The following is a 24,686-nucleotide window of genomic DNA, read 5'->3' as shown; positions in this document are numbered from 1 at the left end:
TGTTGTTGGTTTTTGTTAAACAGTGTGAGCAAAATAACTTATAGGAATATAAAGATAAGAGTTGAATGAGCAGCCACTAATGGAGAAAAGGGGGTATTTTCACAGAACCAGAATTGTTCGCCATCCTATCTCAATTTGATGGCCTTTTAGTTAAAAAATAAAAATAAAAATAAAGGCAATATGCTTGTGCACATACACCAGTTACTTTAGATACAATATAGGAATGGGGAAGGGTGAAACGAAAGAATAGAGAAAACTATATTGTAGTAGTCAGGATGCGGTGGAACCAAATTGCGGTTTTTCTAATTGAGAACGTTATCTTGGTCTGTAGGAGCAGAGGTCTGGGGTAGAGTAGCAGGCTCCCTTTTTAATAGACACCTCCTGCCTGCTGCTTGAGCATGTCAGTTGTATCTTCAGCCTCCGTTTCCACCTGTGCCTGTGTGTCTGTTTCATTGGTTGGCTGCCCGTCAAATGGGAATCTGATCTGCCTCATTGACAAACCCTGTCGTTCATAAAAGGCTTCCATTAGTTTATTGAGTGATGTATGCCTCCTTATCTTAAGCTGCACCACAGAACCATCCTGTCTTCAAGTTCATATGATTGTTCTCAGTCTTAATGCCTTCCTTGGGTTTTTTTGTCGGCCGTGGAGAGCCAGAGTCTCTCTGTTAAGCCAGATACTTAAAGGGTTTGCAAAAGAGGACCAGGTCCACACCACAGTAGCACACGAGCAGCACCAGGAGCTGCCTGTGGCTGTTAAAGGGTTGGGGTGATGATGGGAGACTTGGGTGGAAGGCCCTGGCAGCGATTCTCTTGTTTTGGGAAGGCTAGCTTTCAGTTTAGTTCAGTTAGTCAATTCATGAAAATGTACTGAAGGGCTGCTAGTGCTGTATGTTGGAAAAGGAGAAACAGTTTCTGCCCTCGAGATGCCCTCCATTCGGACAGAGACAGACAAGCAAATAGGAACTGACAGTGCAGCTGGTCCCATGGAGCCTTGGGAAGGAAACGTGATAGGAAGAAAGCGTAGTTCAGGGGCTTGGGTGGGGTGTGCAGGGGAGGAAATTAGGAAGCCTTCTCAGCGGCCGTATGCAGAGGGGGAAGGGAAGGGGAGAAGAGTGTTCCAGGTAGAGGGGCTCGGAGTGGAGAACGGAGGGAGCCCTTGGCATGGTTGTGGAGCAAGCTGAGTGGTCCGTGGTGAGGCTCCAGGTGGCAGGAGCTGGGCGATGGTGGGGAAGGGCCTGGGTGCTGTGCTGAGGAGACTGAGTTGGGTTCTGAAGGTGATCCCAAGCCTTCAGTTTCCAGCAGGAATGACATCAGCTTTATGTTTTTAGAAAGGTCACTGGCCTTTGGACAATGGATAGGTGTGAGGTGAGAATGGAGGCAGAAATGCCATTTAGGAAGTGATGCAGTAATAAAGGCTAGAAAGGCAGGTTTTCTCTGCATCAGTGGTAGGCAGATGTTTTTTTGGGAAAGAGCTGAACAGTAACTATTTTAGACTTTGCTGGCCACATGGTCTCCATGGCAACTCTTGAATTCAATTCCTCCTATGTAGCAGGAAAGCAGCCATGGGCAATATGGAATTGAGTGGGTGTGGCTTTGTGCCAATAAAACTTTATTTACCAAAAACAGGTAATGGGCCAGATTTCCCCTTTGAGTATTAGTTTGCCGACCCCTGCTCTAAACCACTGATTCTCAAGCCTGTTGGTCACAGGATCCTTTTACACTCTTAATTATTATTGAAGACACCAAAGAGCTTTTGTTTGTGTGAGTTCTATCTATAAATATTTACAATATTTGAAATTAAATCAGAACAACTTAAATGTTTGTTATTTCACTTTAAAATAATAACAACTTATTACAGGTTAACATAATAGCATTTTTAATGAGAAAAACTTCCAAAGCAAAAAATGTTTAGTGAGAAGAGTGGCATTATTTTATACTTTTGCAAACCCTTTAGGTATCTGGCTTTATAGAAGACAGCTGGGTTCTCGTATCTCTTATGCATTCATTCTGTCACAATATATTGTTTTTGTTGAATAGATGGAAAAAATCCAGCCTCACACTGATCTGTAGTTAGAAAATGGAGGAGTAATTTGATAGCCTTTTCGTATAATTGTGGATGTTATTTTTTGATGCTACACCAAAACTTGAGAAGCAGTAGTTTCTTCAAGTTTAGTTGCACTTGGGAAATCATATCCATGACCTTTTTATAGTGTTATGTTAAAATCATAATTCTCTCTTGCTCTTTGAATGGATCTTTTTGTGTGATTGGGTGATATCACGCATTGCTCATTTGGAAATATTGGTCCACTCAGTTATACAGATCTTCTAAATTTTGACACATTTCATTATACAAGGTCAAAGAAAGTTACCTTCATTAATACCATCGCTGAGCTCATCAAAAAAGTCTTGAAGTAGAAAGCTGTCAAGTTCACAGTGGTAGATACAAGTTTTCCAAAATTATAATTTTCTTTGAAAGCTTGGATTTTATTGTTGGTAACAGATACTGTCAGTTGTTTTCTGTGAGGTGAGAGACTCACTTTGTTCATTTTCACAATTTAGTGCCGAGTACCAAAGACTGAATAACCATGGTTGGTCAGTAGTTCTTTGAAAGAAAAATGGCATTCTTGGAAAAAAATGGCTAGTTTAGTTTGCATCACAAAGAGCCGCACACGTGCTTTTCCTTGAGCCCATCATTGTCTTTGGGGGTGCAGCAGAAGTACTTTATTCACACTGCCCGCTCTGCCACACAGACTACAAAGACTGACATTAAAGTTTTGAGATTTTAAAAATTTTTACTGTCCTTCAGGGGTGTTTTTAAGTAAAACTGGCTTTCTTTTTCTTTTTTCCTTTTTTTCCTTGCATGTGCTGGCAGAAAGAATACAATGTCAACTAGTCCGGTGTGGTGCCACTACCCTGACTCCTGCCCAGGGGCCAGCAGTTTCCCCTCCATTGTTTTTGTACTTCTGTGCAAATGTCAACACAATGACAATAGCAAATAATGTCTTGTATTATTATGAAAATGGTTTTGACCTCAGAGACCCTCTGGAAAGTTCTTGGGGACCCCCAGGGATCCTTGGATCCCTTTTTGAGATCTGCTTTAAAGCTATCTGTTAGCAAAGGAATGAAGACAGCAGGATAGATTTCAAGACTAAACCCCCTCCTGTCTTTACTGGATTTTATTGTTTTTGTCTTAAAATACAAAAGCAGAGTGTTCCTTATTTAAAGAAAACCAAATTATGCAGATGTATAAAGAAAGAGTACACGTGAAAGTTCCCTGTCATTCCACTGCTATCTGCAGATCCTTCTCCCCAGACATAACTGCTCTTAACGGTTTTCATATCTTTTTAGACCATTTTCTATGCATTTACCTATGTATTTTTATTTTCAAATTTAGTTTGTATATAAGCAGTAGTTTTTTTTTTGTTTGTTTGGTTGTTTGGTTTGGTTTTTTATTCTTTACAAAAATTGCAAATAATGTTTTCTAGCTTGCTTTTTTGCATTACTAGTTTGGAATTGGAGATCTTCTAGTGAACCAGGCTTTAGCTGTTTATATGCTTTAATTCATTTGACCCTCATACAACCCCTCGAGATAGAAGTGCTACTGTTGCCTTCATTTTACAAATGAGGAAACAATCTCAAAAGATGAAGTGACTTGCCCAGGGCCGCAGAGCTAGCAGGTGCTGAAGTCAGAGTTGCAATCCCTGTGTGCTGAGGCCAGAGCCCACGCTTCAGTAGTTTTAGTCGCACTGCCTTCTCGTGTGGCTCTGCTGGACCCTTGTTAATGGCTGCATAGCTGTTCGCTTTCTGGGTTACTTCATGTGTGTAGCCAGTCCCCCATGGGAGGTTTCTGTATTTGCTCTCAGTGAAGAGTCTTGCCTATCTGTGCACATGTGCGGCTGTATTTGCACCAGACCCCTGGGCGCAGGCATGCTGCATCAACAGCTGCACTGCTCACGTTCCGATGCTCATTCTGACGTCTCTGGGATCAGGGCATCTGTTACACAGGCTGTATGTTTTATGAATATTAATCTCTCAGTATTCTTTTTATTAACTTGAATTTTAATTCTTTTGCCTCTTTCCACACTCTCCATTCTGGCATTCTATTAAGTGTATTAGGCATCTGTCTTTTATAATAAGTGGGTTTTTTGTTGCTATTGTTCCTGGTGTGAAAATTTTTTTTAAAAAAGCTGAGGTCTTGTGATGGTGTGGAAGGAGGGGGATCCCTCAATTGAACTTCAACAGAGCAGGAGTTCAGAGCTTGGAGCGGGGGCAGCCTGAGGATGGGAGATACTGGAGAACCACAGACCCTGGTGAGACCTCCAGGTTACTCAGAGTGGGAACGGACTGTGAGCCTAGTTTACCTAGATCTCAAGGGAGCTAAAGTAAGGAAGGCAGTTGTGCGAAGACTAGGGTGCATTTACCTCCTTCCTGTCCTGTACACACCTGACACAGTGCTTTGCATGTAGGAGTGGTTTTAACGGATTCTGGACGCTCAGCGAGTCATCACGCCTGCCCTAAAGGTAGCAAGTTCCTGGACAATGGGGAAAATTTGGGTAAAAACCCAATTATAGATCCTAATTTGTAACCATAGCCATAGGCTTATTATTCATTTTTAAAAAGGAGTGACTAAAAGAGTTAACAGAAATTATCAGAGAAATGGCATTAATAAGCAAAGAAAGTTTAAGTAAGGCAGTAATGAAATTTTATTTTTCATTTTTTATTTTTTCCTTTCTGGAAAGAACATCTTACACGCTCTGGAGGGCCTTTGGGCAGTTACCCGTCACACTTTGAGCAAGCTCTGTAGGGACCCCATGATCCCACTGCTAGGAATTCTACAGGAGTATGCCAGGATTTCTCAAAGATGTATTTACAGAACTGTGCATTGCAGCAGTAGAACATCTGGAGAAACCTAATTGCCCCAAAGTAACAGAGCAATTAGATACATCATGGTACACCAAAATTGTAGATTATTCTGCAGCCATTCACAGGACTGATGCGTTCTATGCCTGTTGGAAAGTGGTCTGGGCCACATCAGGTGACAGAAAGCAACTTGCAGAACTGGGATCCCAGGTGAAAGCGAGAGTGGCTGTGGACGCTGAGACAGCAGGCAGGTCATGCCATTGCAGGGTTTGCACCGAAGAGGGACTTCCCCGTCCTTTCCCCACTGCTCTGTATTGTGTAAATGTTCACATGGAGGGTGCAGTGTGTTTGTAGTAATGAGAAGGAAAAGGCCTGTTAAGAAAAGGTTGGCTTTATACTACTCAGTGGAGGAAAGCTTCCCTTGCTGCTACTTACATGATAAACCTTGTAAGGACTCACGTGCCTTCTGTGGGCTCTGTTTTTCTTCAGTTTGAACAGTTTGTTGGCTGCCACTTAGTCATGTTTGAAAAGACCTTAAGCTTTTTTGTTGTTAATTTTTATTGTTCTATTCTGGGTATCTGGAGTGACAAGATATTCATATTCATAAATGCTTATTTCCCTATTACAAAAGCTCTAGTACCGCAATTCAGTTTAAAACTAAGCAAAACAGAACCCCAGCTAATAATTATGATTGAAAGGATGGGGAGGGTTCAGTGACCCACGTGCATTGGGGCATTTGTGTGTGCAACTGATTTTACTGAGTATTGGGGCTGCTGCTCGGCTTTGCTTTCTGCTGTTTGTAGTAACCTGTGTACCAACATATTCTAAAAAACTGTCATCGTTTTGTTATTTATCTTGATAGTTCTTTTTTACATATAGGATAAATGGCTTAAATTTTAAGTCTCAACCATTTGCTACCTTACATTGTGATAAACTATAGGTTACCTTTTAAATAGTTAAATGTATGTGTACATAGTAACAATATCAATACTAACATTATTATTCTTGGCAGTTTCTTATGTATCAGAAATGCAAAGAATAATACACATGTTCTCATCACCCAACAACTGCTGACATTTGGTCTTATTTGCTTCAGTTTGTTTGAGAAGTAAAAAGTTACAATTAAAGCTGAAGTCCTCCTTTTTACCTCCCCAGTTCCCTCCTTCCCTCCCCTCCTTCCCTCACCAGCAGCACCTTCCACTGTGAGTTGGGTATACAGCTCTCTGTGTTTTTGAATTTTTATCAAAATAGAGGTACAGATTGCCTTTTCAAAAGTCTTTCATCAAGCAAAGATTAGCATGGTTGTGCTTCCTGCTCCCAGTGCTGCCATGTTCCAGCTTTCTTGTCAGACCCTGACGAATGTCAGAGGTCGCAGTTCCTGGATTTTGACTTTGTCTTCTGAATTGTTCATGGGACCATAAACAGCTATCAGTTGTTAAAGTCATCTGAAATATCAGAGAGACTCCTTCTAGTAGTACTAAGCAAAATAATTAATTTCCCCTGCCTTAAAACATAAAACCCTGGTTTAAGTTAGTTATATAATAGTGATCTTAATAAGAAACATAGAGAATGACCAAGTTTATTTTAACTACTCTCAGTTAATTTAAGGTTCATTAAAGAACAGCCCAATTCAAGTAGTAAAAGGAATAATGCAGTTCAATTTTGAAATTACCTGGTTAGCACTTTCTCTGTGCTCTTTAAAATACTGTTCAGGGTCAGAAGTATCGCTAGGTAGAATAGTCGTAGTCCTGGGCTGTCACTTTGGGATCCCTGGGAAGTCGACCTCTGGGGGTTACAGAAACCAGAGTGCTGTCGGTTTCCTCTGGGCTCTTGGGCTCACCTTTAGGACTTGCTTCCTGAGTGTAGGGTCTCTTTATTTTGATGGCTTGTTAATGTTTTTGCTGCTTCTCATTTGATCTACAGAGAAAATGTAACAGTCTGGTGTTGATGGTGACTTTCTGAAGTAGGAAACCATATGTTTCTAACCTCCTTTTTTTTGTTGTTTATGTTGCTTTTTGTCATTAAATGTATTTTAAAAATTTTTACTCTCAAACAGTATTCTGAAAGCTGTTTGGAAATTGAGTTATGTATGTGCATTGAATGAACTTAATAGTCAAAAGTAGATTAATTTTTCTCCAAAGTCAGTATTTGCAAATTTGGGGTAATTATTGCCTGCTCGATGTTTGATAATTTATGTTGTTATTTATTGATAAATCTATCATTTGCTTGATAATCTCAGCTGTGTTAGGATTTCTCTCTCTTAGAAGTCTGTGCTCTCCCATGAGTGTTGAAATACACTTACTGCATTCATTTAGCCTAAGGTTCTGCACGTGCCCTCTGGAGAGGAGCACTGTCAGCCTCCTTTTGCTGGTAGGATAGATGGGATTTAAAGATTGATTCCCAGATTTGGAGATCAGTCCTTCCCCGTCTGGTACCAGTCTCTCAGAGGTACAACACCTTTTCCGTGTTGCTGATGGAAATCCTTGTCCCTGTCCCCCTTGCTCGTAGACTGAGGCTGAAACCACAGAGGAATCATGGCTTTTGTTATTGTGCAGTTGTGCAAAGGAGAGAGGAGCTGAGGAGGAGAGGCTGCTGGTGGGTCATAAGCAGCCCAGGCAGTGGATAAACTGCCCCTACTGGCCTGCCCCCTCTGGCCATTCTGTTGACACTACTCTTTTTAAGGTCACCAAGGGTGTCCAGGCTGCCCAGTCCAGTGGCCAAGAAAGCAGTGTGCATTCTAGAGGAGGAAAGGACAACTTTGAGCGAAACAGTGTTTGCTTTTCTTTTCAAATCAACTGTTGTGCTGGTTTGTATATATTATGTCCCCCAGAAAAAGCCATATTCTTTGCTGCAGTCTTGTGTGGGCAGATGTTTTAGTGTTGATTAGAGTGTTTCCATGGAAATGTGACTCAATCGACTGTGAGTGAAACGTTTGATTGGATAATTTCCATGGAAGTATTACCCCGCCCATTCAGGGTGGGTGTTAATTAGATCACTGGAGTCATATAAAGGAATTCACAGACAGAAGGACCTCAGAGCAACTGAGAGTGACATTTGGAGGAGGAGCTGCAGCTGAGAGAGACTAAATGCCCTTAGAGCAACATTTTGGAGAAGACCATGTTGAAACACAACCTAGGAGCAAGCGGACACCAGCCACGTGCCTTCCGAGCTAACAGAGGTTTTCCAGACACCATTGGCCCTCCTCCAGGGAAGGTACTCTATTGATGCCTTACCTTGGACACTTTATGTAACTGTGTAACCAAATAAACTGTGTAAACCCCCTTTATAAAGGCCAATCCATTTCTGATATTTTGGTTAATGACAGCATTAGCAAACCAGAACAGATTTTGGTCCCAGAGAAGTGGGGTGCTGCTGAGTTTGCAAAGACCAAACATGTTGGAACGGCTTTTTAAATGGATAAGGGGAAGATTCTAGAAGAATTGTGTGGAGCTTGATAGAAAAGGCCTAAATTGCTTTGAAAAGACTTTTGTTAGAAATATGGGCTCTAAAGATAGCTCTGATGAGGCCTTGAGCAGAAATGTTGAAAGTGTCATTGCAAACTGGAAGAAAGGCTATCCTTATTTTTAAGTGGCAGAGAATTTGGCAAAATTGAGTCCTGGTGTTAGATGGAAGGCAGAACTTGAAAACAATGAGCTGGGATACTTGGCTGAAGAGATTTTAACATTAAATATCGAAAATGTGGCCTGGCCTCTCCTTGCAGCTTGTAGTAAAATGCAACAGAACAGAGATAGACTGAGAATTGAACTCTTGAGTTTAAACAAATCAGAAACTGGTTTGGAAAAGTCCGGGCTTCTAAAAAGTGAGACCCCAGAAGCTACAGCCCCACGTGAGGATTTAACCAAGCATAGAACCTGACCGCTATTTCAGTACAAACCAAGATTGGAGATGGAGTTATCCAGAAAGGATTTGTGGAAAGTCCTGTTGTCTGGCAGTTTCAACCCATGTGCTTCATGCCAAGCCAACAAGATTTTTGTGACATCTGTATAGACAGAGCCATTGCCAGTCTGGACTGGAAGAAATGATGAAGGAAAAAATTGAAGGAAAAATTTCTACGAAGATGGAACCATGGAGGTTGAGGTCTGGAGTCAAGAGGTCTCGGGCAGGAGAATGGAGTGGCCCACACACATGGAAAGGGTGCGTTCGCCCTGGAGGCGGAGGGTAGGCCTTCTGCCTCGATGCTCAGGAAGAGTGCTGCCACCCCAGGCCCCAGAGAGGGTGGAGCACGTTCCCTGGGGATTGGGGAGAGTCTGGCTGCCACCCCACTGTTCGGAGAGGGGAAAGCTTTTGCCCCAGAGAGACAAAATCTGGGTGGCACCCCGATGTTTGATGAGGGGGAGACCGAGAAAAAGGTGATCTCCCCAACATGTGGATATGTTGGAGCACTCACCCCAGCATTTGGAGAGAAAGGGGCTACTGTGTAAGCGTTTGGAAAGTGTGGGACTGCTGCTCTCTGAAGCCTCGAGGATAGAACGTTGTTCGGTAAATGACTCTCAGACTTTGAAATCTAATGGAGTTTGCCCTGCAGGTTTTAGGAACTGTTTTGGTCCTGTGAACCCTGTTTTCCTTTCAGTTTCTCCTCATGGCAGTGGGAATGTTTATCCTATGACTGTCCCTCCTTTGTATATTGGAAGCAGATAACTTGTTCTAAGATTCACAGGTCTACAGCCAGAGGGGAATTTTGCTTTAGGACAGACCATGCCTGTAGCTGATTTTGATGGGATCTTGTACTTACCTATTGTTACTGAAATTATTTAAGATTTTTTGATATTGTGATGGGATGAATCTGTTTTGTATTTGGAAAGAATATGTTTTTCTGGGGTCCAGGGGGTGGAATGTGCTGGTTTGTATATATTATGTCCCCCAGAAAAAGCCATATTCTTTGATGCAGTCTTGTGGGGGTAGATGTTTTAATGTTGATTAGATTGGAATCCCTCGAGTGTTTCCGTGGAGATGTGACTCAGTCAACTGTGAGTGAAATGTTTGATTGGATAGTTTCCATGGAAGTATTACCCGGCCCATTCAGGGTGGGTATTAATCGGATCGCTGGAGTCATATAAAGGAATTCACAGACAGAAGGACCTCAGAGAAACTGAGAGTGACATTTTGAAGAGGAGCTGCATCTAAGAGAGGACAAAACACCCCTAGAGCAACATTTTGGAGAAGACCATTTTTGAAACGCACCCTAGGAGCAAGCGGACACCAGCCACATGCCTTCCGAACAAACAGGTTTTCCGGATGCCAATGGCCATCCTTCAGGTGAAGATACCCTATTGTTGATGACTTACCTTGGATACTTCATGGCCTTAAGACTGTAACTGTGTAGCCAAATAAACCCCCTTTATAAAAGCCAATCCATTTCTTACATTTTGCTTAACAGCAGCATTAGCAAACCAGAACAGCTATGATAAGTGCCATGAAGAAGTCAGGACTCAGGACTAGGGAAAGTTGCAGGCTGCTGGAGGAAGGCTCCTGGCAAGTGACATTTAAGCCAAGATCTTGATAAGTGAGGCGAATGGGGGCCACAGTTAGGGTGGCAGGGAGGGCAGAGTTCAGGATGGCAGATGGTGGCATCCAGTGAAGCTGAGAGGTGTGCAGGCCGCAGAGCAGCCTGCAGAGCAGGAGCACCCCTGCCCCACACTCTCCATACTTTCATGGCCCTGGAAGGCTGGTCACACGGCTTCCATTCAGTTGCACGTTGTCCAATCAGCAGGTTAAGATTTGTGGCTGTCAGAGGAGAATGGGAAAATGGATAGGGATTTCCCATTTTTAAACAAAAATGACTGTCTGTGTACTGTCCAGGCTGGCTTTTAGCTCCTCAGTCCAGCTTCGAGTCGCAGGGTGGCAGGCTGTGCCTGGGGGTGCCTCACCTGCCCCTCCCTGTATCGGCCCTCGAACCTGGGAGAGGCCTGCTGCTCCCACTTGTTGGGATTCAGGAAATTGAAAGTCAGTGACACATTGGGTGGCCACTCCTGGACGTGCTGCTGCTAAATCACTTTAATACGCATTTTCCCCATAAATGTGCCTAAATCTTGGTGCCTGGGGCATCGTGTCTCCAGTTAGCAGACAGCAAATGGGACATAGATGCTCAGCAAACCTTACCTGAAAAACTCTCAGACCATACAAAGTTTGACTGTTTTAAAAGGGTACATCTCTAATGATTTTTATAATTCAAAAATATTACTAGCCATGTTTTCTGGTAGTAAAAGTGTGCCTTCTTCACGTGCAAATGCAGTATGTTGGTGTTTTACATTATTTCACAAAAAGCACATCTGTGCCTTTAGAGGTTCTGCAAGTGGAAACCACTGGAAGGGCACTCATACCCACCATCCTTCAGGCCTGTGACAGGCTTAGGGGCAGATTAGAGGCCACAAGGGGCTGAGGCAGGCTGACCCCCACGGAACCACTCACTGAGGGCAATTTAAGTCACTTTGGCTGAATTAGGAAAAGGGCTGTGATAACGTTCTGAGGTGGCCTTAGAAATAACCCGACGCCTCCAGAGCCCCATCTGTTGGTGGTCCCGCACTCTGCTGCCTGCCCACCCATGAACTGTGCGCGGCCTGGCCTTTGTGGGCCTGAGCACACCTGCCTGCACCTGTGTGCACCTGCGGCCTTCTCTTCCCAGGCCCCCAGTAAGGACTGTGTAACCTGTACAAACTGCCAGTGATGCACACCTCTCCCCCGCTCAGCTTCAGTCCTTTCTCTTTTTGTTTTTTAAACCAGTGACACATGCATGTAGTTTAAAAGAAAAATAATACTAAAAATCTTCTATCAGCCATCATTGCCTGTTTAACTTTTCGGCACTCTTAGTTCCACGACTTGTTCACATTACAAAGCTTGTTTAGCTGTTCCGGAATTTACTTCCCTCTTTATAAATAATATGCTTATACTGCTGACTTTGGACAAGTGTGAACTTTCCATTATGATCATTGATGATTTAGCTTTTTTACTCATATTCCCGCAACCAAACATGTACTCCCCCTACCAAAAAAAAAAAAGTTGTGTGAATTCTATTATGATACATCAGTATCATGCTGACCCTAAATACTGTTCATTGCTGAACTGTTACACATTTCTTTTTCATACAAGTTTTTATATTTCCTAGATATAATAATGATTGCCTAATTTTTCGTATGCTTAGCTTTCTTTCTTGCTTTTATTTTTTATTTTTTTTAACAAACCCTTCAGCCCTGTCAGAAATACTTAGCAATAATTTCTCCTGAGCACGTCAAGTCATCTCTCAGCTCTTCTTCACTCAGGAGCTGACCCCTTGAGGCCATGTGGCTCTTTTTGGGACGTCACCATTGGGTGGATATCAAATCCCTGATCCCCCCTCTCTCTTGGTGTGGTCTCTTGTTTTGCTGGAGTATGTCTTCCACTAGTTTCCTGAGAAAGGATGTGTGGAAGGCAAGTTTGTTTTTCTTTGCTCTTTGCATGTTTGAATACAACTTTTTACCCCTTCCTCAAACTTACAGAAAATCTGGCTAGGTACAGAATCTAAGCTGAAATGTTTCCCTCAGACTTTTTAACTTCACTGACATGCTGCCATTTTCTCGCATCCTGCCTGATGCTTTTCTGTCTCCCTCCCTCCCTGTCTATCATCCATCATCTGTTGCTCTGTCCTCTGAACATATGAGAGCAAGCTGCACATATCTTTGAACAAACAATATAATTCACATATACCTTTCCCATGGACAAGAACATTCTTTTATGCAATCTCATTAAGCACAGCTAAGAAGTTGAAGAAATTCAACATTGATACAAAGGTTACATTCTGTATTTCCTTTTTTTGTGTGTGTGTCCCATCTGTGTCCCTTTGAGCCTCCTCTCCTCCATCCTCAGATCCCATCCAGGATCATCCTTGGCATTTATTTGTCTTCTATTTAGACTTTTTTTTTTTATTCAATTGTGGAAACATATATATAGTCTAAATCTTCCCATTCCACCCCCTTCCTAGCCTTCCATTAGTGGGATTAATCACATTTAGAATGTTGCAATGCTATCACCTTCCCACCAGCCATTTCTAGAAGTTTCCCTTCACCCCAAACAGATACCCTACTCTCATTTCTTAACTCCCCATTGCCCCTTCTCCCACTCTCAGAACCCCTACTCTACTTTTCATCTCTATGATCATATTCTCTGATACTTTCTTTGTGTTTACCGTGGGGCTTAAATTTAACATCTTAAATCTATAACAATCTTGTTTTTCTTTGATACCAACTTAACTTCAATAGGACACATAAACTATGTTCCTATACTCCCTCATTCCCCCACCTTTATGTAGTTCTTGTCAAAAATTACATATTTTACATTGAGTCCAAAACCACTGATTTATCATTACAGTTTATGTATTTTAGATCCTGTAGGAAGTAAATAGTGGAGTTACAAATCAAAAATACAGTAGTATTGGTATTTATATTTAGCGTGTGATCTTTACTGGAAATCTTTATTTCTTCATGTAGTTTCAGTCAATTGTTTAGTGTCCCTTCCTTTCAGCCTGCTCAACTCCCTTTATCATTTCTTATAGGACTGATTACTGGTGATGAAGACCCTCAGCTTTTGATTGTCTGGAAATGTTTTCATCTCCCCTTCATTTTTATCCTCCAGGTGTTTGTGAATTCTCCAAGTCTCTGATGGTTATTGACTTCTATTTGTATTCCATTGTGGTGAGAGAATGTGCTTTGAACAAATTCATTTTTTTTTTTTTTTATTGAGGCTTGTTTTTGTGTCCCAGCATACGGTCCATTCTGGAGAAAGATCCGTGATCACTAGAGAAGAATGTGTGTCCCAGTGACCTGGGATGTAATATTCTATATATGTCTGTTAAAATTCTTTCTATCTCTCTCTCCTTTCTTTGTTTCTCTGTCGGTAGGGCTCACTTTAGTATCTGAAGTAGGGCAGGTCTTTTACTAGCAAAATCTCTCAGCATTTGTTTGTCTATAAAAAATTGAAGCTCTCTCTCAAATTTGAAGGAGAGTTTTGCTGGATAAAGTATTCTTGGTTGGAAATTTTTCTCTCTCAGAATTTTAAATATGTCATGCCACTGCCTTCTCGCCTCCATGGTGGCCGCTGAGTAGTCACACTACTTAGTCTTATGTTGTTTCCTTTGTGGTGAATTCCTTTTCTCTTGTTGCTTTCAGAACTTGCTCTTTCTCTTCAGTATTTAAGAGTCTGATCAGAATATGTCTTGGAGTGGGTTTATTTGGATTTATTCTATTTGGAGTTCGCTGGGCATTTATGCTTTGTGTATTTATATCGTGTAGAAGGTTTGGGAAGTTTTCCCCAACAATTTCTTTGAATACTCTTTCTAGAACTTTACCCTTCTCTTCCCCTTCTGGGACACCAGTGAGTCTTAAATTTGGATGTTTTATTTATCTGTCATATTCCTGAGATCCATTTTGATTTTTTCAATATTTTTCCCCATTCTTTGTTTTGTTCTTTCATTTTCTGTTCTCTGGTCCTCGAGGAGGCTGAGTTGTTGTTCAGCTTCCTTTAGTCTTGTATTATGAGTATCCAGGGTCTTTTTAATTTGGTCTACAGTTTCTTTCATTTCCATAAGGTCTTCTTTTTTTTATTTACTCTTGCAATTTCTTCTTTATGGTCTTCTAGGGTCTTCTTTATGTCTTTTATATCCTGTGCCATGCTCTTCTTCATGTCCTTTATATCCTGTGCCATGCTCTCATTGCCTGTCTGTAGTTCTTTGATTAATTGCGCCATGTACTATGTGTCTTCTGATCTTTTGATTTGGGTGTTTGGGTTTGGGTTCTCCATAGCATCTGGTTTTATAATATGCTTTAAGATTTTATGTTGTTTTTGGCCTCTTGGCATTTGCTTTACTTGATCTCTAATGTGTCAGAACTGCAGCTTGGTGGTGTACACTTTATCTATCTAACCAGCAGATGGCATCCGTGAGTCACCTATTCCCCTCAAGTCAGTTCTCCCCAACTTTGTCTTTTTGGTGTCTGGGGATCTGACTCTTGTGGGGTCCAATTGGTGCACTTAATTTGGGTGTGTTGTCGGTGCTGTCAGCCCTGAATGAAGGGCGTGTGTCTGAGCGGTTAGGGAGGAAGGGCAGCTTTAATAATCAAACCTCCCAGGTATTCCCGGAGATTTAAGGCTGCTCTCTGCCGCTGACGCTCAAGTCCTTAGTATTGGCGTAGGTTCCCTGGGATCTCCAAGTGGTTCCCCCTTCCCAGCTGTGCTCTTCCAGGACCTTTGCTGAGGGAGGGCTGCTCCACATCACAAGTGTGCTCCGGCCTCTAGGGAAGCCCTGGGTCACTGGGCTGTGCAGGGGCATTCCCAGCCCGCTTCAAAGATCGTTGAATGGGACGCGTTAACGTTCACCTTTCCTCACAGCACCGCCCTCCCAGCTCTGGGACAATCAGCCGTGGGTATATTAAAGGCCACTGTCCGCGGCTGACACTGTGGCGTGTACGCGGTGCTGTGGGAAAGACTCCCCATCACACTGGGCTTCCCTGCGCGGCTCTGGGCTGCGGGTCCGGCCCTGGGCAAAAGCATCCCCCGCCCACCAGGGAGATGGCTGCAAGTTGTGTGGTCCTTTCTCCCTTTGGCTCTCCTTTGCTCCCCTGGGCCTGAGACAGTCAGCAGTGGGTGTGGGAAAGGGTATCTTCCACGCCAGACACCAAAGCATTAGCCCAGCCCACTTCCGCCGTGCAGCTGCTCCTGGGGTTTTTTTCTTTTTTTTTTTTTTTGAAGAACCAGTCCATCTCCAAACGCCAACCCACCGTTTCCCTAAACCGCAGCGTGGCCAAGGGACTTTCAGCCGGCTCATCCACTTGTTTCAGAATGCAGTCTCCTGGTTTCACCAAATGCATGGTCCCTGTAGATTTAGCAGAGCTTGTCTGGCTGGTGCTACTCTGGAAGTGGTGTTCTGGGTCACTTTCTGGTTTTTATCTAGTATTTTTCACGGAGGTGTTTTTTTGCCCTGTCTCACGTAGCCGCCATCATAGGTTCCCCTCTCTTCCTGAGCACTTTAACTTTGCAAGTCCACACCTTGGGGGTGAGTCCTCCCCAGTTACGATGGGCCCTCACACCTCTTTCTTTTTGTGTACCCTTTAGAAGGGGTCTTTTTTATGATACATTTTCTTGAATACAATTTTACTGAGATAAATTCACACACCATACAGTCCATCCAAAGTATGCAGTCAGTGGCTCCCAGTATCATCACATAGTTGGGCCATCTTCACCATGATCAATTTTAGAACATTTTCATTATTCCCCCCAAAAAATAAGATAAAAATATAAAACCCAAATCCTCCCATACCCCTCACCTCCCCCCATTGTTGACCCCTAGTATTGGTGTGGTACATTTGTTACTTTTGATGAACGAATGTTAAGATACCACTGTTAATTGTAGTCCATAGTTTGAAATAGGTACATTTTCTCCCATATACCCCTCTATTATTATTAGCTCCTTGAAATAGTGTTGTACGTTTGTTCTAGTTCATGAAAGAACTTTTTAGTATTTGTATAGTTAAATCACAGACATTGTCCACCACAGGATTCACTGTTATACATTCCCATGATTTAAACTCCAGCTTGCCTCTGGTGGCACACATGACTCTTTCCGTTCCACTACAAACTTCCCCTCCCCACCACATTCACTCACAATTCAGCACTGTTAATTATAGTCACAATAACGAGCTACTGTCACCGCTATCCATTTCCAAATGTTTATATTCAACCTAGTTAAACGTCCTGCACATGTTAAGCAACTCCTCTCCTTTCTATAGCCTCATTCTATCCCCTAGTAATATAGTCTAGGTTGTATGTCTATTAGTTTACATGCTATAATTAGTTCGTATTGGTGAGATCATACAATATTTGTCCTTCTGCGTCTGATTTATTTCACTCGGCAGAATGTCCTCAAGGTTCATCCATGTTGTCACATGAACCAGAACATCATTCTTTCTTACTGTTGAATAATGTTCTGTCGTGTGTATAATACCACGTTTGTTTATCTGCTCATCCGTTGATGGACACCAGGTCGTTTCCATCTTTTGGCAAATGTGAATAATGCTGCTATGAATGTCGGGGTGCAGTGTCTGTTTGCGTCTCTGCTTTCAGATCTTCTGAGTATATACCAAGCAGCGGAATTGCCAGATAGTAAAGCAGCACTATACTTATCTTTCTGACAAATTGCGCGCTAAACCATCCTCTGCAGTGGCTGCAACATTTTCCTTCCCACCAGCAGTGAATGAGGGCTCCTGTTTCTCCACATCCTCCCCAGCAACTGTGGTTTCCTGTTTGTTTAACAGCGGCCATAGGAGAGGTCTTGAGTTGTTTATCTCTGTCATTACCTTTTATATTTCAGGTAGCGTGGTGGCGTCCTGCTCCTCCTCTCTTGACCCCCGGGTACAGTAGAGAAGCATGCCCCGGAGGCAGCACCCAGCCACACCCCTGCCTCCACCTCTCAGCACCTCCTACCCAAGGCCGCTTTGGGCTTTCCTCGCTTCGTCCCTGTCTCCTCTCTGTGAAATAGGGGCAGCAATAGTTCCAGTTTTGTAGGGCCTATGTGGGCTGAACCAGGCTTCTGCAGGGTGGTGCTTATGGTGGCACCTGGCACCCAGCAACCCCTTAACACACTTGGCTGTTGTAACTACAGCTCTTGGGTGCTAACTCCCTGCGCACACGTCGCCGCTCCCTTGTTCTGGAGTCTGTGTGTCTGACTGCGAGCTGCTGGTTTGTGGTTACGAGTGAGGCACTTGGACACTGGTGGGCAGTTCTGTGAACAGGGCAGGCTTTTCAGCTGCAGACGTCACTGGGGTTGGTCGTTTCTCTGAGGGCCCCTGAATGTTTGAATATTGAGATCTTTTTTTCTTTGGGGCTTTTTGGGATTTTGAAGAAGAATCCTGGAGCTGGTGGGAATGATAAACTCCTGGCTGCCAATATTTGAGGAATAAGAAATGGGAATAACTGTATGCTCCTACCACATAGGATTGGGGAGGGGGGTTTGGGGATCCAGCACAGACTGGATCCAGATCCCAGGCATCTCACCTGCTCCATGTCCAGCACCTAGAGAGGGGCCCACCAAGACCCCGGCAACTGCTCAGGTCCCTCCGCCTGCCACCGGCCTCGTCCAAGGTATCCGTGGCCTCTTCTCTTGCCTGGTAGACGAAGGCCTTCCTAATTTCCTGACATTTAGTGTTTTGGGAAAGAAAGGAGAGAAACACATGCAGACCACATACCACATTTAACCAAGAGTCCCTTGAGGACTTCTTAGGGGCTCCTGGGGTGCGTCTTGACTTCTTAACGGACGACGGTCTCGACGTTTCAGTAAGCGTGTTCTCCACCTTCTCGATGACCATCAGCCAGTGCAGGCGCTGCACACCGTGCTGTTGTCACGGCCGTGTCCTGGCTGTGAGAAGAGCTCCAGCACTGCAGGAGCAAGCTGCACCCTGCCACCCAGCTGGCCCAGGGATGCAGGCTGGCTGTGCATGTCCCCTGGGCCACCCCGCAGAGAAGGTGAGGGAGACTCAGTCAGCAGTTTGGTGGTTTGAAATACACAGCTCAAACTGTACCCAAAGGCAGTAGCATACTTAGGCTTCTAGTCTAGTTTTTAAAAAACAATTTCCCTCAGATTAAATTGATGTTGGTAATTTAAACTTTATTGGTTTTATAATTTTGTTGGTTTTAATTTGTTTAGTTTGGTTTTAGAGCCCTTAGAAGCTCTTCAGAGTTTATTTCTCATATTAGGTTCATACATATTTACATAGCAAAATGAAAATAATTTCTCAGCACAGGCAGTCAGTGGGGCTTTCTCTTTTAAAAGCTTCATCATGTTTTAAGTAAGCTAGGAAGTCACTGATAGCTAGGATACCACCCTCTGGTTGTAAATGACAGATTTAGTCCCTTTAAATCCAATACAGAATATTTTAGTTTCATTTAAACAAATTAGGTTATTTTGGTAATTTGATTTTAAATGACTTTTCTAACAAGAAGCAGCCTAATCCTTTTCCCAGGTCTTCCTGAAGATTAAAAAAAAGAAAAAAAATCTGGGCAATGGAAGTCAGTATGGTAAAAGTCAGTGAACAGCACCATTGCACCAGGAACTTGTTTTGTAGGTGTTGGCACAAAACCATATGTTGACAATTATTTGATTAAAGTGTTTGCTCAGACCTTTAAGAATTGCATGGCTGCCTTTTAGGAGAGATCTTCAAATAGTTTCAGCTTTTGGGCCCATCCCTTGGTAGCAGATGAGCTGTTAAACAGTTTTTGTTTTTAGAAGCGTCTGATGTGAATGTACTGTGTGCCTTGCTGAGCTGCCATGTTGCTGAGAGGTGCCCTGGACATCAGGGCCACTGGCTAGAGGGATGCGTCCAGTCCGCGGTCACAGAACAGGCTGAAGCCGGCGCCTTGGGGGCTCCAGCCCAGGCCTGGGTCCTCATTCAGTCAGATGCATGGCGTGAACCTACAGAGTCCACAGTTTTCCTCTAGAGTTCATCATTTAGCCTGTTCTTTAACATAAAATCTTCTTTCTGGGATATTTCTCTCAATTCAAATAGTCTGTCACAAACTCAGATCCATCCCCTGTAAGCCAAAGACGTCACCTGGCGCACCCAAGGCGCCCCCCACTCTCAGCTTGTTGCTCTCCTGGGCCCCTTCTCTCTAGGGACCAGGGACCACGGTCTTAGTGTCAATCATGCTCCAAGGGCCCAGTGCCTCCACAGGGCTCAGCCAGCTATCCTAGCTACTGTAACTCCTGTGATGTTGTTTTCTACAGAAGGCAGCAAAAGTTAGTGCATATGACATTGAAAACATTTCTATTGACATCGGAATCAGATCATTTGTCAAAGTTAGCATTAGGCTTGCATTATAAAGTTAGGCAACATTCTTCTAGGACCAATTTTTTTCTCTTTTTTTCTTTTAAAAGTCAATTTTCTAAAGTTCTGTCCTGTATCCTTATGTCCAGTCATCCCAGTCCAGATAAATCCTGGTGCTCCCAGAGCCCAGGCATTGCATCAACATGAAGCAAAACTCACTAATCCACATGTGGTGGTACGTTCCGGACAGCAGAACCGTGAGGTGGCTGCTGGTCATTGAAAGTTTGCCATGACAGTTTTGCTTTATTGAGGGAAAGTTTTGTATATGGGTATCTTTCTTTTTGGTCCTTTTTTTTTTACTGATTTTTCATAGTCATTGTGACTCCTCCCCAAATCATGATCTAGTAAACTGCTTCTGTATTTGTTGGCAGCTGACATCATTTCAACCGTGGAATTTAATTACTCTGGAGACCTTCTCGCAACGGGGGACAAGGGCGGCAGAGTCGTTATTTTTCAGCGGGAACAAGAGGTCAGTGATTTACAGCCCCCAGACCAAATGAAGTAATGTAACCCTTCTCGTATTACTTGTAAGAAAAGGAGCAAAATTATTTTTTCGGTGTTTAATTTCATTTGGATTCAGTTCTATAACATTCACCATATAGAATGCTCTTTCAGAATCACTTAGGAATGAACAAAGACATCCATGTTTCAGTTCTGACTTGTCAGCTTACTTAGCAACAGTCTGGCTGGTGCCTTCATCTCCAGGGCAGGGTTAGAATCTGCCCTGCCTACGGCACAGGTCACAGCTAGGACCAAATGAAGAATATGGGGGTGCAGTGTACCCCAGAGTACTTCGGGCAGAAAATAAAAAAGTATTTGCAAAGTCTCCTTGAGGAACTGAGGAAAAATGTGGAAATATTAAACTTCCTCACCTGGGGAATTCCTGATATTCCCATAAGCATTAGGGAATCCCAATTTAATAAGTCAAGCCCTCAGTCTTGGGGCTTGCCCTTATGAAACTTGTTCCTGCAAAGGAGAAGCTAAGCCTGCTTATGATTATGCCTGAGAGTCATCCCCAGAGAGCCTCTTTTGTTGCTCAGATGTGGCCTCTTTCTCTCAGCCAACTCTACAAATAAACTCACTACCCTCCCCCCTCCATGGGACATGACTCCCAGGGGTGTAAATTTCCCTGGCAACATGGAACAGGACTCCCAGGGATGTACCTGGCCCTGGCATCTTGGGTTTAAGAATGCCATCTTGACCAAAAGGGGGAAAAGAAATGAGACAAAATAAAGCTTCAGTGGCTGAGAAATCTCAAACAGAGTTGAGGGGTCAATCTGGAAGTTATTCCTATGTATTGTATAGATATTCCTTTTTAATTTTTAGTGTATCAGAATAGCTAGAAGGAAATACCTGAATCTGTTGAATGGTAATCCAGTAGACTTGATTCTTGATGATAATTGTAAAACTATACAGCTTTTATCGTGTGACCATGTAATAGTGAAAACCTGATGACTGACATTCCCTATATCCAGTGTATGGCAGATGAATAATAAAATATTGACAAAAATATATACATAATAGGCAGGATAAGGAATGGGGGATGGTTTGGGTGTTCTTTTTTATCTTTTTATTTTTTATATATTTTTTCTTTATTTTGGAGTAATGAAAATGTTCGAAAATTGTTTGTGTGAATGACAACTATATGATGATACTGTGAGCCATTGATTGTATACTTTGGATGGATTATAGGTGTGGGCATATTTCAATAAAATTGCATTAAAAAAAAGAATGCAGGGGGTGGCATTCTGAATTGATTTGTTTTCATCTGGTAATAATCTGACTGAGAATCACTCTACAAGCTGAACTCTTTTTAATAAAGAATTTTTGTACCTTACAACTTTGAGGACTAGTGAATATTATTGAAGAAGTAATATTTTAAAGAAAAATAATGGGAACTAAGTTTTCATAAATTGTCAGTGAACCATTGCGTGCCATCTGTGTTCCATTTGGTGTATTGGCCATTGGTGGTACAGAGATAAAGTTTAAAATCTGACAAGAGGAAAAGATCCTGGTTGTCCTCTTGCTTGATCTCAGGGCGACAACCCTCTTGGGTCCAGAGTCGGATGAAGTACATGCTTTAGAAGGCCGTTTCCCACCATGGTCCTTTTCCCTCTGTACTTGTGATTCAGTCTATGGGATTAGTCAAGAATGTGTGAAAATCAGTCTAAAACCTTAATAGTTAAAAAGCTTCAATTACTAAGCTTAGTGTCACAAAGGCAATTTTAAAATGATTCATCACATTTCATCTTTTTAGGTGGTAGCATACAGTCCATGAAAGGTTTCCTGTCTTCCTCGTGAAGCCCCATCCAACTGGGGCGTGTTATCCAGGGAGAACTGGGGGAGGGTCTGCATTTCTCCTCTTGTCACTGTCCCAAGAGCTCACCTGATGGTCGGGCTTTGGAGGCTCCAGGTCCCTCACACTGGCTGACCAGTGGCCAAGGGGATGCTGAGCTCCCAAAGCAGCCCCTTTGCACAAACAGGGTGATGGCACAGCACGTTTTGGAGGAGCAGCTTCTATACTTTAAGATGGGAGTGGAGGGAGTATAAGTTCCCGGGCCCTCCTAAGTGAGGGGTGGGTGGCACCTGACAGTGATGGGAGGGAGGTTTGGGCACATGGGGCCTCTGAGGAGCTAGGAGCCTGTCGATGGACCTCACTCATAAGCACTGCTCATTAGGTCATTTCCTTTCTGGGGGGCATTGGAGACAGGGGACACGTACTTTTTCACTTATGCAAAAAGTACGAAACAGTGCCAGGCCTTGCCAGCTGCCCTGTTGTTTCGGTGCACCTCCCCAGAGTCCCTAATGAGGGGATATGCAGGTAGCAGGGGACTTATCTGTTGGACATTTGTTCCACGCAGCACAGCTGGTGGCTCTGCCAAGTGTTGTCTTGCCTTTTCCCCAACATGTTCATAAATAGGGTCACTTGTCTTTCCCTCAGATTAGTGGGCAGTTAGTTTTTCATCCTCTAGTCCCTAATTTTTTTGGTAAAACTTTAGTGCAAAAGCTGGAGGGCCCTTCCCTCTCCTGTCGCCCTCCTGTCTGCCAGGTGGTTCCTGCCACAGCAGGTAGGCCACTGCTGGCAGGGAGTCTCCCAGGGGTCACCCGGAGGGAGAGCCCAGGGCGGGGGGGGCGGGGGGGGGCATTGCTTGGCTATACGCTGAGAGATGTACAGGGCGCTGACAGGTCTCATCAGCATATCTCTGGTGCAACTTCCAACTTTCATTATGTCCATGTAAACTAAAAACTTTTTAAACCATATTTGATTTGGGATGATGGGAAATTATTTTGTGAAAATTATGTATCATTAATCTTTCAAAATCTTCACAGATACTTGGATAAGTGTACAATTTTGCATTCTTATCCCAGGTGCAGAGTATAACAAAATGCCACTTTTTTACATTTTTCAAGAGAATTAGAAATGGGTGGTGGAATATAAATATTGCTTTCAGCAGAAGGATTATTTAATAAATTGCAGCATCATAAATGTCTTAAATTTAAGACTTCACTTTACTTCTTCAAAAACTTTGCCTTTTGATGATATCCTTAAGAAGGATTCCCACCCCTTGTCCTCACAGGTTAGAAAATGAAATTTTTCTTTGTGTGGTCATGTCTGTTTTTTTATTTCCTCTCTTTCTTTATGTTTAGTTTTTACAAACCGTGTCCAGGGCCAACTTGCAGTAGAGGACAGCACTCCAGACGGACAGGGAAGCAGGTCGCCAGCCAGGGCTTTAGCACGAGGTTCCCCACGAACGCACAGCAGGGATGGTGGGGGGCCAGCCGACCGAGGCCCCCCAGTGCTGCCTTATCGGCCCGCCTGGGTAGGATTCAGCCCCTCAGCCGAGCACACACACCAGCAGGCCCTGTCTTAAACCTGCCAGATCTAGCTTCAGGTACGAGACTGACCTCTGTGAGAGGCAGGCATCTTGTTGGATAATACACTGGGTGTCCCAGAGCTCCGGGGACCTGTCCAGTTAAATGCTTTCCTCGATGTGAAGTTGTTACAGGAAGTGACCTGTCCGTGTCAGAGGGGTCCCTAAAGTTGTTCAGATTTGATAAGCCCAGTGTTCCAGTTTGCTAATGCTGCCCTTTTGCAAAACACCAGAAATGGATTGGCTTTTATAAAGGGGGTTTATTTGGTTACAAAGTTACAGTCTTAAGGCCACAGAGTGTCCAAGGCACGGCATCAACAAAGGGTACCTTCACTGGAGAAAGGCCACTGGAATCCAGAAAACCTCTGTTAGCTGGGAAGGCACATGGCTGGCGTCTGCTTGCTCCCAGGTTGCGTTTCAAAATGGCGTTCTCCAGAGTTGCTCTTGGGGCATTTTGTCCTCTCTTAGCTGCAGCTGCTCTTCAAAATGTCACTCTCAGTTGCTCCGAGTTCCTTGTGTTTGTCAGCATTTTATATGGCTCCGGTGATTTAATTCAGACCCACTCTGAACAGGCCGGGTAATACCTCCATGGAAATTATCCAATCAAAGGTCTCACACACGGTTGATTGAAGTTACATCTCTATGGAAACACTCACTCAGAGGTTTCCAACCTAATCAACACTAACACATTTGCCCCCACAAGATTGCATCAAAGAACATGGCATTTGGGAGGACACGATACATCCAAACCGGTATACCTAGTTAACTGCAACTTGTTGAACCCTGGTTATCTTAGTTTTCCATTTTTTCTTCATATTTTGTATAATGTAAGAAAGACTTTCAGGTTCCACCTTCTTCTCAAATCTAATATGTAACTTCTGACAGGCATTTTGTGTTTTGAGTTTATTTAATTTAGATTTTGGTCAACTTTTTTAGTGGATGCCATGTGTAGTACTCACCGTGAACTTTAATTTATCCCTTGTGGATATAATAAAATTATGCAATAGTTGTACAATATTCTAAAAATATTATTGATAAATTATTGATTTTAAACTATCATTAGCAAGGTTTCCTGTCCTTGCCAGCTACATAA

General features: G+C 43.2%; 1 protein-coding gene and 1 pseudogene across 2 annotated transcripts in view; one reads left to right on the top strand and one right to left on the bottom strand.

Moving 5' to 3' along the window:
* The window catches only part of PPP2R2D (protein phosphatase 2 regulatory subunit Bdelta), a 49,942-nt gene that overhangs the window by 7,647 nt on the left and 17,609 nt on the right, over positions 1–24,686 (top strand). For both annotated transcript variants that reach the window (XM_037804141.1, XM_037804142.1), the window contains exon 3: positions 20,093–20,190. In XM_037804141.1, coding sequence (XP_037660069.1) covers positions 20,093–20,190 — 98 coding nt within the window. The remainder of the gene's footprint in view (positions 1–20,092; positions 20,191–24,686) is intronic.
* LOC119510128 lies at positions 368–18,206 on the bottom strand (annotated as a pseudogene).

This window comes from Choloepus didactylus, chromosome 15 (genome assembly GCF_015220235.1).
Source record: "Choloepus didactylus isolate mChoDid1 chromosome 15, mChoDid1.pri, whole genome shotgun sequence".
Classification (NCBI taxonomy): Eukaryota; Metazoa; Chordata; class Mammalia; order Pilosa; family Megalonychidae; genus Choloepus; species Choloepus didactylus.
The sequence above is the reverse complement of the archived record's forward strand: the minus strand, read 5'-3'. Positions and strand labels throughout refer to the sequence as shown.